The 14,446-nt window shown below is 37.0% G+C and overlaps 2 protein-coding genes across 2 annotated transcripts in view; one reads left to right on the forward strand and one right to left on the reverse strand.

The window, feature by feature from the left end:
• LOC107597086 (transmembrane protein 179B-like) overlaps nt 1–5,583 on the forward strand; it is a 7,503-nt gene extending 1,920 nt beyond the window's left edge. The window contains exons 3-6 of the mRNA XM_016287996.1: nt 2,096–2,286; nt 3,162–3,299; nt 3,406–3,484; nt 4,305–5,583. Coding sequence (XP_016143482.1) covers nt 2,096–2,286; nt 3,162–3,299; nt 3,406–3,484; nt 4,305–4,313 — 417 coding nt within the window. The 3' untranslated portion in view covers nt 4,314–5,583. The remainder of the gene's footprint in view (nt 1–2,095; nt 2,287–3,161; nt 3,300–3,405; nt 3,485–4,304) is intronic.
• Nucleotides 5,584–11,933: 6,350 nt separating this feature from the next.
• On the reverse strand, nt 11,934–13,614 carry LOC107597069 (transmembrane protein 151B-like). The gene has a single exon (XM_016287981.1). It carries the CDS (start codon nt 13,550–13,552, stop codon nt 12,506–12,508), a length of 1,047 nt encoding a protein of 348 aa, XP_016143467.1. The 5' UTR covers nt 13,553–13,614; the 3' UTR covers nt 11,934–12,505.
• Nucleotides 13,615–14,446: the final 832 nt, after the last annotated feature.

Here is a 14,446-nt window from a genome sequence, read left to right on the forward strand (position 1 = left end):
GCTAAACGAAGGTCAATTTGTTGCTAAAAGTTGCTAAATCACATTGTGATGTCATTGCGTGATGATGTCATTACGTAATCACGACGCAAAATTGTCACTACATCAAATCTCAACAAAAAAAAAAGTATATATATATATGTTAATTTAGATTTTTGTAAAATCATATAAATGCATAATATAATATTAAAATATAAATATTTAAAAAACCATTGAATTATTGAAAACGTTCACATTTTTTAACGATTGCAATTTTAAGTTTTTGTTTTTATTAGCTAGTAAACTAGAAAAACTACACATTCTGAACAATTATACTTTTAAGCAGTGTAGTAGTAGTCTAAGAAAAGTCTGTAAAAATAGGGCACAATCTACAATGTTAATATGAAGGAATTTTCCGTATTGATTTTTCACAGGTTTTTTTTTTTACCTGCATTTTAAATTACGCATTGTATTTTGTGTTTTTGGGTTACAACGGATAATGTCCTGGGTTTGTGAATTACTATACCTTTTCCATTTGTACATATTTTTCTTACAGTGTACTAACTGATCAACAAACGCAGGTACACGCTACTACCATTGTGTATCATAAAGGAACAATTATTCAATTAAATTGAAGAGTTGCAAATAGCAATTCGAATTTAATTCATGTGATGTGTGTACTTCTAGGCATCTTTGGTTTCCTCTTTTTGTATAAGTTAGACGTAAAACGTGTGCTTTTTATCATTTGAGTCACTTAACCCAAGTTGCTAAAAGCTGACAAATACATTTTATAAATAGCTAAATTTGTTGCTAGGTGCTTTTGGAAGAAAAAGTTGCTAGGGTAGTCTGAAAAGTTGCTCAATTTAGCAACGAAAGTGCTAAGTTGGCAACACTGCATGTGACTGGAGAAAGTAAAACTAGGAGTGTTTTTAAAAATGTGTTAAAAGCATCGAGTGTATCTATCCATGCTGTAGATTAGAAGTAAAAAGTAAAACCCGGAAGAGAAGAGAAACTTGAAGAGTGACAGGAGAAGCAACTAAACTAATGCTTCCACTTCTGTCATTCTCTTCACTTTTTTCTGTCTTGTGACCAGCTGAGAATCTGCTCCCAAGAGTAATTGGCTTATTAAAGTCAGATGAGCAGAAAAAGAGTGTGTAAAATCAGAGTGTTTGAAGGCGCCTCAGTCAGGTTTCATCCTGCTAGCTCAAGGAAAAGAATAAAGTATTGGGGAAAAATAACAGTACAGATATTGTCCACCAAGAATGATGGTCTTTATGTAGAACTGGCAGACTACAGTTTTTTTCACCTGCTTACACACTAAATCTTTACTTGTCACACAATTTCTGAAACCTGACACTCAAACACTAGAACCACACACCAAATCTGCAAAACATACACTAGTTCTCGGCCTTTGACTTCAGTTTTCAATTTCATAAAACACTTTTTTTGCAAAACACAACACACATTTCTCTATGCAACATACAGAAATCTAACAGGAATGAATAATATTATGGCAAAGGTGTTTGCAAATGTTTGCTTTTGAGATGTGTTTGTGATATTTTGAATGCAGTGCTTCATTTTGCAAGAGATGTGGGGCATTTTGCATTTTGTGTGTGCAATTCTTGGATTTGTGTGTAAAGTTTTGAAAATGTGTGTAAGCAGTACAGTAAACTGTAAACAAAGTATACTTTGATGTACTTTTTTTTTAAAGCATTAGAGGCACAAATCCCATGTTTTTTAGATACAAGATAAACTATTATTTAACATAAACATGAAACGTATCTAGTTTAAAATGCACAAACATCTGTATTCCACCCCTTCGTTTTGACTTTGAGGTATTGAACATTCAATTAACCATCATAATTTGACAATTTATTAAGCTGATATTCAATGCTTTATTTTTAAGTAACATAATTTGGACTTTTCCTAGCATTATGTGAAGTAATGTCATTACCCTTTCTAGCTTTCCTTATGATTTAAAAAAAAACAAATTGTGTACTGAAAAAAGCAAGCCCCCCCCTTTAGCTCTTTGTTGTACCTTATTCATGAGAAGTGTTTACTTTGGACATAAGATGCATTTTTATAACAGAGTTTTATCTTTCTTTTTTCACTTAAACAGGGCAGTTTTGATGGGAAGTGCATGCTGTACGGTTCAGTGCGTCTGAACTCCTCATCCATCGCTGTGCTTTCATCCAGTTCTCCTTCCCTTTGTTACTTTGTGTCAGCCATCTCAGTGTGTGTGGTCGTCTTCTGCTTTTCACTCGCTCTCTACTGGATCTACATGGCCTGTGTTGACAGAGAGGTGAAAAGGTATGTCCAGGAATACAATAATTCATGTGCTAGTGAGTTTGGTTTAGGAATGAGAACAGAGGTTATCTGAAGGCACCTCCGTTTCTGTTTCCTGTTATGCCATGCTCTATAAATGGATTGCAGGAGGAGATCTAAACGGACATGATGCAAACTCATAAAAATAAGTTGTTAGTATTTAGATATGTGACATTGGGGTCAGTAAGATTTTTTTTTAAAGAAACGTATACTTTTATTTAAGTAGCGATGCATTAAATTGATCAAAAGTGAAGGAAATGACTTAATGTTACAAAAAAAATTATATTTCAGATTAATTAAAAAAATTAAGCAGCACAACTGTTTTTAGATTTGGTATTAATAAGAAATGTTTTTAAACACCAAATCAGCACATTAGAATGATCTCTGAAGGAAATCAAAATAGAAAATATATTAAAATAGAAAACACTTATTGAAAATTGTAATAATATTTCACTGTATTACTGTTTTTACTGTAGCTTAATCAAATAAATGCAGCCTTGGTAAGCAAAAATATTAACTATAAAAATTCTTGGTGACCCCAAACAGTTGAATGGTAGTGTGTATATATCTTAATAATAAGCTGTTAATACATTATGATCTAAACAAAATGATAAGAATCCCCTCAATGCACCATTATTAAATATAGGGGAAAAAACTAATTTCTAATTCAGTAAGAGATGTTACAGCAGTCCTTGTACTCTCAGGGTATAAAACCTTGTTCATATGAACAGATGAAGTGTTTTTCATTAAAACTTCTGAATACTCAGAAAAATAAATGCAGTTTAAACTTAGATAAATAGCAACAATATATTTTTTTCTAAAATGTAATGCAAGCATTGTGCAATGTTGTCTGATATCAGAGAGAAATTATGGATGAATGTTACTCTTGGCTTGTCTGGAGTCTTCCTCTTCTTGCTCTTGGTGACGGGATGCATCCTGAAAATCGGCCGAGACAGACTGTGTGACTCGGTGATTCAAACAGCAAAAAATGTAACCAGGTGAGTGTGAGTGAGAGACCTCTGTAATAGCTTTGGATTATTGCAGGCAGACAGTATTGACCGTGATAACAACCATAAATGACTTGTAGGTTTTGTGCATTTGCAGGTGTGAAGAAGCACAAAATAAGCCTTGGTTGAGCCCTATAAATGTGAGTCAGTTCTACTCCAGACTACACAGTGCAGAGGTACTGTAGCTACAAACCTTGATCACAGACACATTGAGATACTATAATAGCATTATATATAGCATAGTATTTTCTATTTTTATTTTAAATTCCGTTAAAGTTTTAGTAATTTGGTGTTTTTGTTAGCTATATCTTTTGTAAAACATGTCATACTTTACATATCTTAAATAGTTTTTAAATGTAATTTTATTTCAGTTTGAGTTATTTTAGTACATCAAGTTAATCTAATTGAAAATGAGAAATGTTGTTTTGGCAACTAGCTAGAAAAAAAGGATATTTATATATATTATAGCATTATTTTTTTATTTTATGCACTACTGGTCAAAAAGCTACAAACAATCTTATTATCATTGTAACATAGTATTACAATTTACAATTTTCTATTGTAATGATTTTTTTAGCAGTCATTACTTTAGTGTTACATGATCCTTCAGAAATCATTCTAATATAATTTATAAGAGGTACAAAAAACAAAACGAAATCTAAAACATGAAATTTGATACATGGCAATTAAAAAAAACAAGATCATACTATATTATGAAATGATTATATTTTATTTCATTATTTATTTTAATTATTATTATAATTATTTTACTATGCAATGTCTGTAATTACAATTTTTTTTTTTTTTTATTTGAGTGAAAATTCAGACTTGGCAATAAAAAAAAAGATAATTCCATATCATGAAATTATTTTGTTTTGTTATTCTTTTTTATGCAATGCCTTTATTTACAAAGTCCTAAAATTATTTATTTATTTATTGATTATTTTTTTCTCCCTAGCATCCATCTTTAAGAAACTTTTTTTCTTTCTCTCTCAGTATGGGTGAATTTCTTCTTTTGGTTGATCATAGCAGTTGTGGTCCTGCTCCAGCGTAACAACGGGTCAGAAATCCGGTCAGAAGGAGAGGACCCATCAGCGACCCCCTCTGAAACGGAGCCCTTCTTCAACCGGCCAGGATGTTCTTAGTGAACAGAGATACAGCTAATCTATGTCGCTCCACACTAAAGCAGTCTATGTGCCGCTTGAACACACTCACTCACACGTACATACGCTCGCATTGACAATCACACTGCTGGCTAGCTGAGCCGAGAGCATTTTGGCAGCTCCAGTATACGCATTTTTACCAAGGGTTAGTTGCCATGGTTACTGATCTGTGGCTGGCAGCACAGACCTGGCAGGTGATAGTGTGCGGTTGCCAGATTGGTGGTGTGACCTGAACTGATTGAGACACAGCTTTATGCAAAGAGATCAAATCTGACAACATTGTCAGTGTTTTCATAAGCAGCAAAACAATATCAAAAAATAAACTTGAGGAGCTCATACTCAAATCTTCAAAGAAGGCACTCTCATTTCATGAGAACATATGTCAATTCAAAGACTTTTGTAGAAAAACAACCATTAAACTGAACCTAACTGACCTGGAGTCAAACCAAGATAACCACTGTACTGTAACTTTTAACTTAAGCCTGCTCTTTGTTAATGTACAACTTTTCGCCCTCTGCTGTCTGTTTATATGAATTACTCCATAAATCCCATTAGACGGTGCTCGTGTGCCTATTTTTTGGGCCAGGAATCTCCCACAAGTGTTTTTCCCCCCTAATTTCACATTTCTCCTACTCATAGTCCTTGGCGTCCTTAACATGAGCAAAACTGCTTGAGAGTGTCTTTCCGAGAGTGTTTGGCTATTAATCTTGTGCCCAGTAGAGATGTCATTTTTTAATGGCTTTTTCCTGCACACAGCCACGGGAGGTGGAAGTGTGTGTGTGTGTGTGTTTGGGATGACAGGGACATAAATCCATAATTTAGCCTGTGATGGTATCCGCTTTACACAGGCGAAGTGCCAAATCCGTGCTGCTGCCCACAGCACTAAAGTCCTCCGAAACACAGTGTCCTTCCGCCCATCCCGGCAACACAGTGTCCAGGTCCAGTGTCCACTAAATGTTTCATCATCATCGAATCATATCTCCTCCTCTTTTCCACAACTTTTTGTACATTTTCATTTAACTTACTACTATTGTTTTAGAACTGCTGGTTATGGATTATACACTGACATTTTTTATGAATACTAAATCTGTTGTATAACCCGCTATGTCAGAGTTTATGGCTGTGTGAACATTTCAACGCAATTAAATTTGTCAACCAAGTGCTTATAGTCTCACAATGTCTATATATATTAGAGGTGCATGATGACTTCTTTGACATTTTTAATTTAAAGATTTAATTTAATTTGAAAGATTTAATTTAATGCCACCCTTTTCCATTCAATTTGAGGCAAGATGTTGTAGTTTGTTACTACATATTAATAGATTTGGAGAAATTTAGCATCTCGAGAAATCTCTTGCTCACCAATGGATCCTTTGCAGTGAATGGGTGCCGTCAAATGAAGAATCAAAAAAGCTGATAAAAAAAATTCAAGTAATCCACACAACTCCAGTCCATCAATTAACATCTTGGAAAGCAAAAAGCTGCGTATTTGTATGAAACATCTTGGATGGCCTCAGAGTAAATTTTAATATTTAGGTGAACTTTTCTTTTGATATTCACTATTAAATAGTGCAGGAAAGCTTGTACAGTTATTAGAGGACTGAATTGATTGCTCTCAGTAAAACTTTATTTATATACTTAAATTATATAAATAACTTTTTTACATTGTACTCTTTCTCATACTTTGCTTTCTGACGATTCGAATCTGCATGTCCATTAAAATTGTACTCTTTCTTTAAAGCTGCTTGCTAAGTTTTCGGGTCTGTCTCTCACGGGCCTCGTAGGCAGGTTTTGTGTCCAGAAGCTCATCTAGTGTCCGTCGGAGGCGGGCCATGTCCAGCTGTGTGGCCTCACACTCTTCCCGCAGGCTCTGGGTCTCCTCGTGCAGCTCCACTGCAGCCGCAGCCAGCACTGCGTTTGTATTCGGACAGCATCCGCCAGCATGGACTCCACACTGTACACCACCGAATCGGTCTGTGCCTTTACTATCTCATCATCATCTGGCAGAGAGAAAGAGGAGAGCATGGCCATGGGTGAAGGCTGAAAGTGAACTGAGGAATGAAGGAAATTGCTAATACAGGGGGTTTCAACTTTTTGATGTCTTTTGAAAGATGTATCTTATGCTGACCAAGACTGTATTTATTTGATCTAAAATAGAATAAAGAAGGCAATAATAAAGTTTATTTCTTCTGCTGAACACAAGATATTTTGAAGAATGTGAATAACCAAACAGTTGCCAGGTGTCCTGACATTTTATCCTACCCGTCAGATTGTCCTAACAGGTCTTACTGCGCACGCGCACATCAATATTACGTCAATTTTCTCACACTGAACAACAATAATTACTGTATTTGCATTACTGTAAGGGGTAGGTTTAGGGTTGGGGTAGATGTAGACATTAATAAAACACAATCTAATAGGCAGAAAATTTAATTTATTGTTGGTTTCTGGCCACAACCCTAAACAACACATACTTACTGTATTTACATTACTGTAAAGATAGGATTAGGGTTGGGGTATGTGTAGATGTTAATAAACCATAATGTGACAGGTAGCACTTTTTGTTGTCGAATTATACTACCTAGGTACTGTTTTAATGGGAGGTAGCAAAATCCTGCGCACGCGCACATCAATATTACGTCAATTTTCTCACACTGAACAACAATAATTACTGTATTTGCATTACTGTAAGGGGTAGGTTTAGGGTTGGGGTAGATGTAGACATTAATAAAACACAATCTAATAGGCAGAAAATTTAATTTATTGTTGGTTTCTGGCCACAACCCTAAACAACACATACTTACTGTATTTACATTACTGTAAAGATAGGATTAGGGTTGGGGTATGTGTAGATGTTAATAAACCATAATGTGACAGGTAGCACTTTTTGTTGTCGAATTATACTACCTAGGTACTGTTTTAATGGGAGGTAGCAAAATCCAAACACACTGCAAAAAATGCTTTTCTAGCTTAGATCTTTTGTCTTGTTTCCAGCCAAAATATCTAAAAATTCTTAAATCAAGAAGGATTTTCTAGACAAGTAAAAATTATTGTCTTGTTTTCAGAAAAAACAAGTCGAATTGAAATGTTTTTGCTTGAAACAAGCAAAATAATCTGCCAATGGGGTAAGAAAAATAATCTTGTTTTCTGTGTGAAATAAGATTTCTTTTCTTACCCCATTGGCAGATTATTTTGCTTGTTTCAAGCAAAAACTCACTCAAAGAACCACAAAGATCAAAGATAGAAAAGCATTTTTTGCAGTGTAGCACTGGCGGTAGCCATTGACTTCCATGGTAAAATGCTATGGAAGTCAATGGCTACCATAAACATCATCCACATTCTTCAAAATATCTTTTGTGTGTGTGTGTGTGTTCAACAGAAGAAACTCATTCAGGTTTGGAACAACAGGAGGGTGAGGAAACAATGACAATTATAATTTTTGGGTGCACTATACCTTTAAGATAACACAGAACCTTGGTAGTTCTAAACTAAATATTTTTAAACATAGGCCTAATCTACTCCTTAATGTTGACCAACAATATAGATGACTCTTTTGTGTGTCAGTGGATCAAATGCTTTCTACACCTTCTGCAACCGGCAGAAACTCACGAGCAGCGTCCCAAAGTATGGATGATTTACATAATGCTTGCCAAGGACTGTCATTAAAGGGTTAGTTCACCCAAAATTGAAAATTCTGTCATTAATTACTCACCCTCGTGTTGTTCGAAACCCGTAAGACCTTCGTTAATCTTCGGAACACAATTTAAGATATTTTTGATGAAATCTGAGGGCTCTCTGACCCTCCCATAGACAACAAGGTAACTACCACGTTCAAGGTCCAGAAAAGTACCAAGATGATCGACAAAGTAGTCCGTGTGACATCAGTGGTTCAACTGTAAAGTTACGAAGCTACGATAATACTTTTTTGCGCAAAGAAAACAAAAATAATGACTTTATTCCGCATTTTTGTCTCTACTGCGTCACTTGTGGACACGCGTTAAGTATTTCCGCAGCGACCAGCACGGATCAGCTCCAGGCATGACGAAGTGGATATCATCCTCTTTTGGAAAACCAAACAAAGTAGTTTCGCTTTCACAACGAAACACACAGCGTCTCGACATGGCGGCAGCAACAATACTACAGCCAGAATAAAAGTTCTTTGCGTGAACATTTGGGCGGCGTTATGCAAATCTTCCCACATAGTGACGTAGACATGTGGGGGCGTGTTAGAACGAGCCGTTTTAGGTAGACGTGGCTGACTCTGAACTTTTATAAAGAATATCTCTTTGGATTTCAGACTTTAGTCTTTGCAACTTTACAGATCTTCTTTATGCACCAAGAGCTTGTAACACTCCAAAGAGAAAGGAAAAATTGAAATCGCATCATATGACCCCTTTAATTTGTGCTCCGAAGACGAACGAAGGTCTCACGGGTTTGGAACAACACGAGGGTGAGTAATTAATGACAGAATTTTCATTTGTGTGTGAACTAACTCTTTAAATGCATACTAGCAGAGTCGAGTATTTACACTCGGTCAAAGTGAAAATGCGTCAATCATCAGTCATGACGCCTCGTTATTATACAGCAGTGGCACTCGGTTTGATCCGCCGGGCTTCAGCGGTATCAAGCGGCTTACAGAGGCTTACCGAGCCTCTCACATCATTCACATCTCACTGATTGCGAACATTAACTCCTATTAAAACACGAGACCGTATAAAAACAACAGCAGGTTAAGTCGTAACAACCTCAATGACTTCGTTAAAAAAAGGTATTGTGAGCAAAAAACGCAAAATACTTTCAACATTAATCAGATAAGATACCAGACTTACCCTTCTTTGTTGGTCATGCAGTTTTTCTGCTTGCTGTCTCTGAGCGATTCAGCGTGACTGTAACTATTAAATCCGTGATTTTCTCTAACGAGAGTGGCTTCAATCTACTTGACCTCAAATTAAATACGACAGGATTACGAGAGAGTCAGGGAAAGACAGCTGAGAGGCATTTTCATATCAGGATTCTGTTTACAGTTTGTGTACCTTTTGAATGTAAATAAAAGTAGACTATAAGGACTAAAAGAGAAAAGTTTTTACAAACCTGTAGGCATGTCTGGATAGCATATTAACATTACAAATTGTGGGAAGCACTGCAATGGGAAGGTCAGATGCATTTGACTTGACCTTCCAGTTGCAGTGTGTTGAATGAATCACAAGCATGTTTTTTTTTATTGTTTGATCAGATGGTCAAAATACATTTTTACACAACAAATTATTAAATAAGCAGTTAGGTTTACAAAATGATAGACACCAAATTGATGCAATGTCAAAGCACAAATAAGATTTCAAATCAAGCAGTTTATTATGTACCATCAGTATTACGTTTATCACGATCATCAGTTGTGACGATCCTTATTTTCAGCCTGCCCTCCAACACACACACTTAAATACCTCCTTTCATAACTCCAAGCCAATTCACTGTAAAACATAATTCAGGCAAACCTGTTTGAGGCATAACAGCAATATTTTGCTCGCTATCAACCTAGTAGACTAATTTTGGGGAGGGACAAATGTAAAGCTCCTGTTTATTTAAACAGAACAATTGAAACATTCTGTATCCTGCAAACATCTCAGTGAATTTAGCTACATCTGAAATGTCACTGTCACATAAAGGAAAGTATTGCTTTTTGATTTTGATGCTACCATTAAATATTAAAGGGCTCTTGTGTAAGTCTCAAAAGGGTAGTTGGAAAAAGAAAACACACACACACACACACACGTGCCAAACAGTTGATTTCAAGACTGCCTGAACCTTCTGCAACTAAACAAAAAAAAAAATTTAAAATAAACTCTCGTCATCCATCTAAACTCCAGAAGACAGTTGTGCATCCAACTGAACAATTCCGATTTCTAGAAATTCAAGTGTTCCGGGAATCCAGGTTTCCACCATCTGGGTATCAACAAGAGGTGAATGGATGAAACACTGCACTGTCAAACACGGATGACATACTTTACATTCTCATTGTGATTTAAATAGACACCACATCACTGTTAGATCAACATTCACGTTGTGACAGAACATTTTGACAGTATAGTATTGCAAGAACATTTTCTTTTTCTTAATCAAAGGTGTTTTAAATTATTTGCAGTACAGTTGCAACATCTATGTGACCTGCTAAAGGATAAATGAGAGAGCATGTCTGCATGCTGTAGGCTTATGATAGGACTAAGCGTGTGCATTTCTGCTTCCAAAGTGTATTTGCAGATTATATTTGAAGCTTGACAGCATAACACAAGTAGGAAGATGTGCGTTTGTACACATTTTCCAATTATTAAACATTCACATGTGTATGCTGCAATGAACTCACTACTAAGACGTCTCACGAGGATCCACGGTTACCAGGAGATGGATGTATCTTGGCACACTAAGCAGTCTCATCTACGACTGGCCTATTTATTCACATGACACTTCAGCCAATCAAAGACGAGCACAGAGGCTACGATGGAGGGCAACATGCTGTACCATTATTTATGTCTGTGAGGTGCTCTTCTGTGTCAAGGTCTTCATGAGGCAAATTGGTGATATGATGTACAAATAAACAATTATTGACGAACAAAAAATGTGAAGTACAGCACCTCACAAAAGCAAGATTAAGTGCTGTAGTTTCAGCTGAGGAAACATCTCCACAAACCTTTACTGGAGGGCAACATGCTGTACCATTATTTATGTCTGTGAGGTGCTCTTCTGTGTCAAGGTCTTCATGAGGCAAATTGGTGATATGTACAAATAAACAATTATTGACGAACAAAAAATGTGAAGTACAGCACCTCACAAAAGCAAGATTAAGTGCTGTAGTTTCAGCTGAGGAAACATCTCCACAAACCTTTAATTTTAGTTTTCTGATAAGCGAACCAAAAACATGTTACTGGGACTTGCTAGCCTGCAGAAAGAAAACACTCAATGAAGCTGCAAGAAAATAGCTTAATGTGATTATATTCCTTGCAATAATAATGGAATCCATTAGTTCTATCAAAGATCCATTTCATAAGAACAGTAGATGCAGTGAGGGAAATTCTGGAGAAAAAAAAGAACAAATAGTTACAATGAAATGTTTCAAGAAGCTGAATCCCAACATGTTGTGCAAGTTAATGAGGTTCCTCTTTTCTTTAAATAAAACAAAACTTTTTTTTTGACTTGTGGGACACAGCTATATGTTGGCTATGTGTATAGATTAATAACATTCCTCTTGATGAACTGAACTGTTCTGTTCTCTTCGTGATCTTTGGAGGACTTTACAATAGTCTTGTCTTTTGCTCCATGACCAGAGGAGATGCATTTTAATGAAGGTTCTTCTTTTGTTGTGCATCCCCTTAAATTTTTACAAACACTCTCTTGCTATTTCTTTATTGCATAGATAAGTTTATATTAACATCAGTCTTTGTTTGGTCAATTTATGCATCAGTCTTAAATTAAACCAACTGACCATTCTTTAAGTGCTGCCTTTAAAAAATTACTGACCAATCCCACTTAGCAACTGTTGCCATTTGTTGTTTTCTCAGACATACTTTTGCACTTTTAATAAACGTCTCTGGTGGATCTGTGAGATTGGATACTTTAAATGCAATTTTACAGATATTATGGTAAAATATTGGTGCCAGGTCACTTAAAATAGTGGCACAAAGTACACAGAGTTGATACAAGCTTTATTTTTATTTTTCTGATCTTCAACCAAATACGTATCGATTCATCTTTTAAAAATTATTTGTCTTTTCAGTTTTCCGTGGTCAGCGTTCTCATCAGTTTTCAACTTTTTTTTTTTTACTCAATTATATGCATGCATTACAATGTAAAAACTCATTGTGTATGTATATCCCTAGTTCATTCCTATGGTATATTCTGTAAAGTTTGTCTGAGTTAGCAACAGTGACCAAGGGGAGTGGAGCTCAATTCACAAATTACTTCCTTCACATTCTATTTGGCCATGACTTTTCTAATCGTCTTTTTTTTCCTGCTACCTCAATACGATTTTTGATGGGGGGCTCTTCAGGACATGTCCTCACCCGAATGGCAACTCTCCTCTCCATGCACAATCAACACAGGGAAGAAAAAGGCATCCTGATATGTAGGAGGTCTGTCTCCTTCCCTTGCTTCCTCATCTTCTGCTTCCTCCTGTTGCTCTCTTTCCTCCCCGTCTCTCTCACCTTCTTCTTCTTCTTCTTCTCTTTCTACCTCCTCATCCTCATCCCCCTCTCCCCCCAGCACTCTTCTGCTCTCTTCATCTTGTCTAGCTCCCAAACCTAAGAAACCACCTCCCCCACTTGCCTCTTCTCCTCTTGTCGCAAGTCCTCCACCGACACTTCGGGAGTGGAGGAGGGACGACGGCCGAGGAGCCTGGAGACGCCCCAATGAGAAGCCACTCCTGCTCAGAACCAGCCGTCCCGGGCCTCCAGGACCACCTCCTGATCCACTTGCTCTCATCCCAGCCATGGTTCCACTCAGCAGGGATGCAGTAGGGCCTCTCAGCCGGGATGGCAAGGAAGCACTGCTTGTGGTGCGCCGGCAACGAGGACAGTTCTGGAGCAAGTACGCCGAAGCGAAGGCCACTGGAAGTGTCGGGCCACCCGCTATTGAGTTAGTCCCCTGCCCAGCTGGAGGAGTGTTGGTACCTTGGTTACCCCCCAAACCGGGATCCATCAACAGGGCCTCAGAGTAGCTAGGCACCATTTGCTGGTTGCAGCGAATGTGCCACTCCAGCTCTGTCATGTCCACTGTATTGACACGTGAAATGGCACGATAGCTCGACCCGGTCCCAGGTCCAGGCCCGTTTCCATTCTCGTTGCCCCCACCATTCTCAGTTACATCACCCCTACTGTTATCATCAGCATCGCCAAACAGTTTCTCTACGTGGTAATGCACATACGCAGTGCGATACTCCGCAACGACCCGAAGTGGCCAGGACAAGAGCAGAGCTGAGGCCAGCCAGAAAACTTTACACCTGGCATACCAGGGCTGTCTGGCTGGGTCCGGAAAAGCAAGGATGTGCTCGCGGAAATCCACGTTCTTCAAATGCATTCCCTCTCGTGCCTCCATGTAATCATCAAGCCCTTCATTTTCACCGAAAAAACGTGCACGCTGGGTGAGGTAGGCAGCCTCCACTTATATATTTATATCAATTCATATAGTTAATATCACACGAAGAGTGCCCTTTAAAAAAAAAATCAGCATGTTTTTAACAATAAGTTCAATAAACAATAAGTTAATATCAAGAGACTTAAGTTTTAGACACCATATTGGCTGTTTTTACGTTATTTCGCCAACAGAAAACATTCCAAACACAGCGCTGTTTTGCGTCTCTGAGCAAAATCAACCGTTTAAATGATTTGGTTCATTCGCAATGACTCACTTAACAGTGATTTGCTGCCACTTACTGGTGGATTTAATTTCACATTTACAGTATCTTTTCATTTTTAAAATAATTGAAATATCACTATTCAACATTTCATGTTTAAAATATCAAAACATTATTTATGCATTTGTAACTGCAAGTTAAAGCATCCCATGTCCCTCTAAGCTGCAAGTTCAATAAACAATAAGTTAATATCAAGAGACTTAAGTTTTAGACACCATATTGGCTGTTTTTACGTTATTTCGCCAACAGAAAACATTCCAAACACAGCGCTGTTTTGCGTCTCTGAGCAAAATCAACCGTTTAAATGATTTGGTTCATTCGCAATGACTCACTTAACAGTGACTTGCTGCCACTTACTGGTGGATTTAATTTCACATTTACAGTATCTTTTCATTTTTAAAATAATTGAAATCACTATTCAACATTTAATGTTTAAAATATCAAAACATTATTTATGCATTTGTAACTGCAAGTTAAAGCATCCCATGTCCCTCTAAGCTGCATTAACATGTGTAAATACATCTAAATGCCACTTCATATTCAACTTTTGCAAAGATGAATTTTATTGATACTGA

Source organism: Sinocyclocheilus grahami, unplaced genomic scaffold (assembly GCF_001515645.1).
Source record: "Sinocyclocheilus grahami isolate Dianchi unplaced genomic scaffold, SAMN03320097.WGS_v1.1 scaffold227.1, whole genome shotgun sequence".
NCBI classification, from domain to species: domain Eukaryota; kingdom Metazoa; phylum Chordata; class Actinopteri; order Cypriniformes; family Cyprinidae; genus Sinocyclocheilus; species Sinocyclocheilus grahami.

Coding starts and splice junctions, on each gene's coding strand:
- LOC107597069 (XM_016287981.1), bottom strand. CDS start 13,552: ATGGAGGCACGAGAGGGAATGCATTTGAAGAACGTGGATTTCCGCGAG.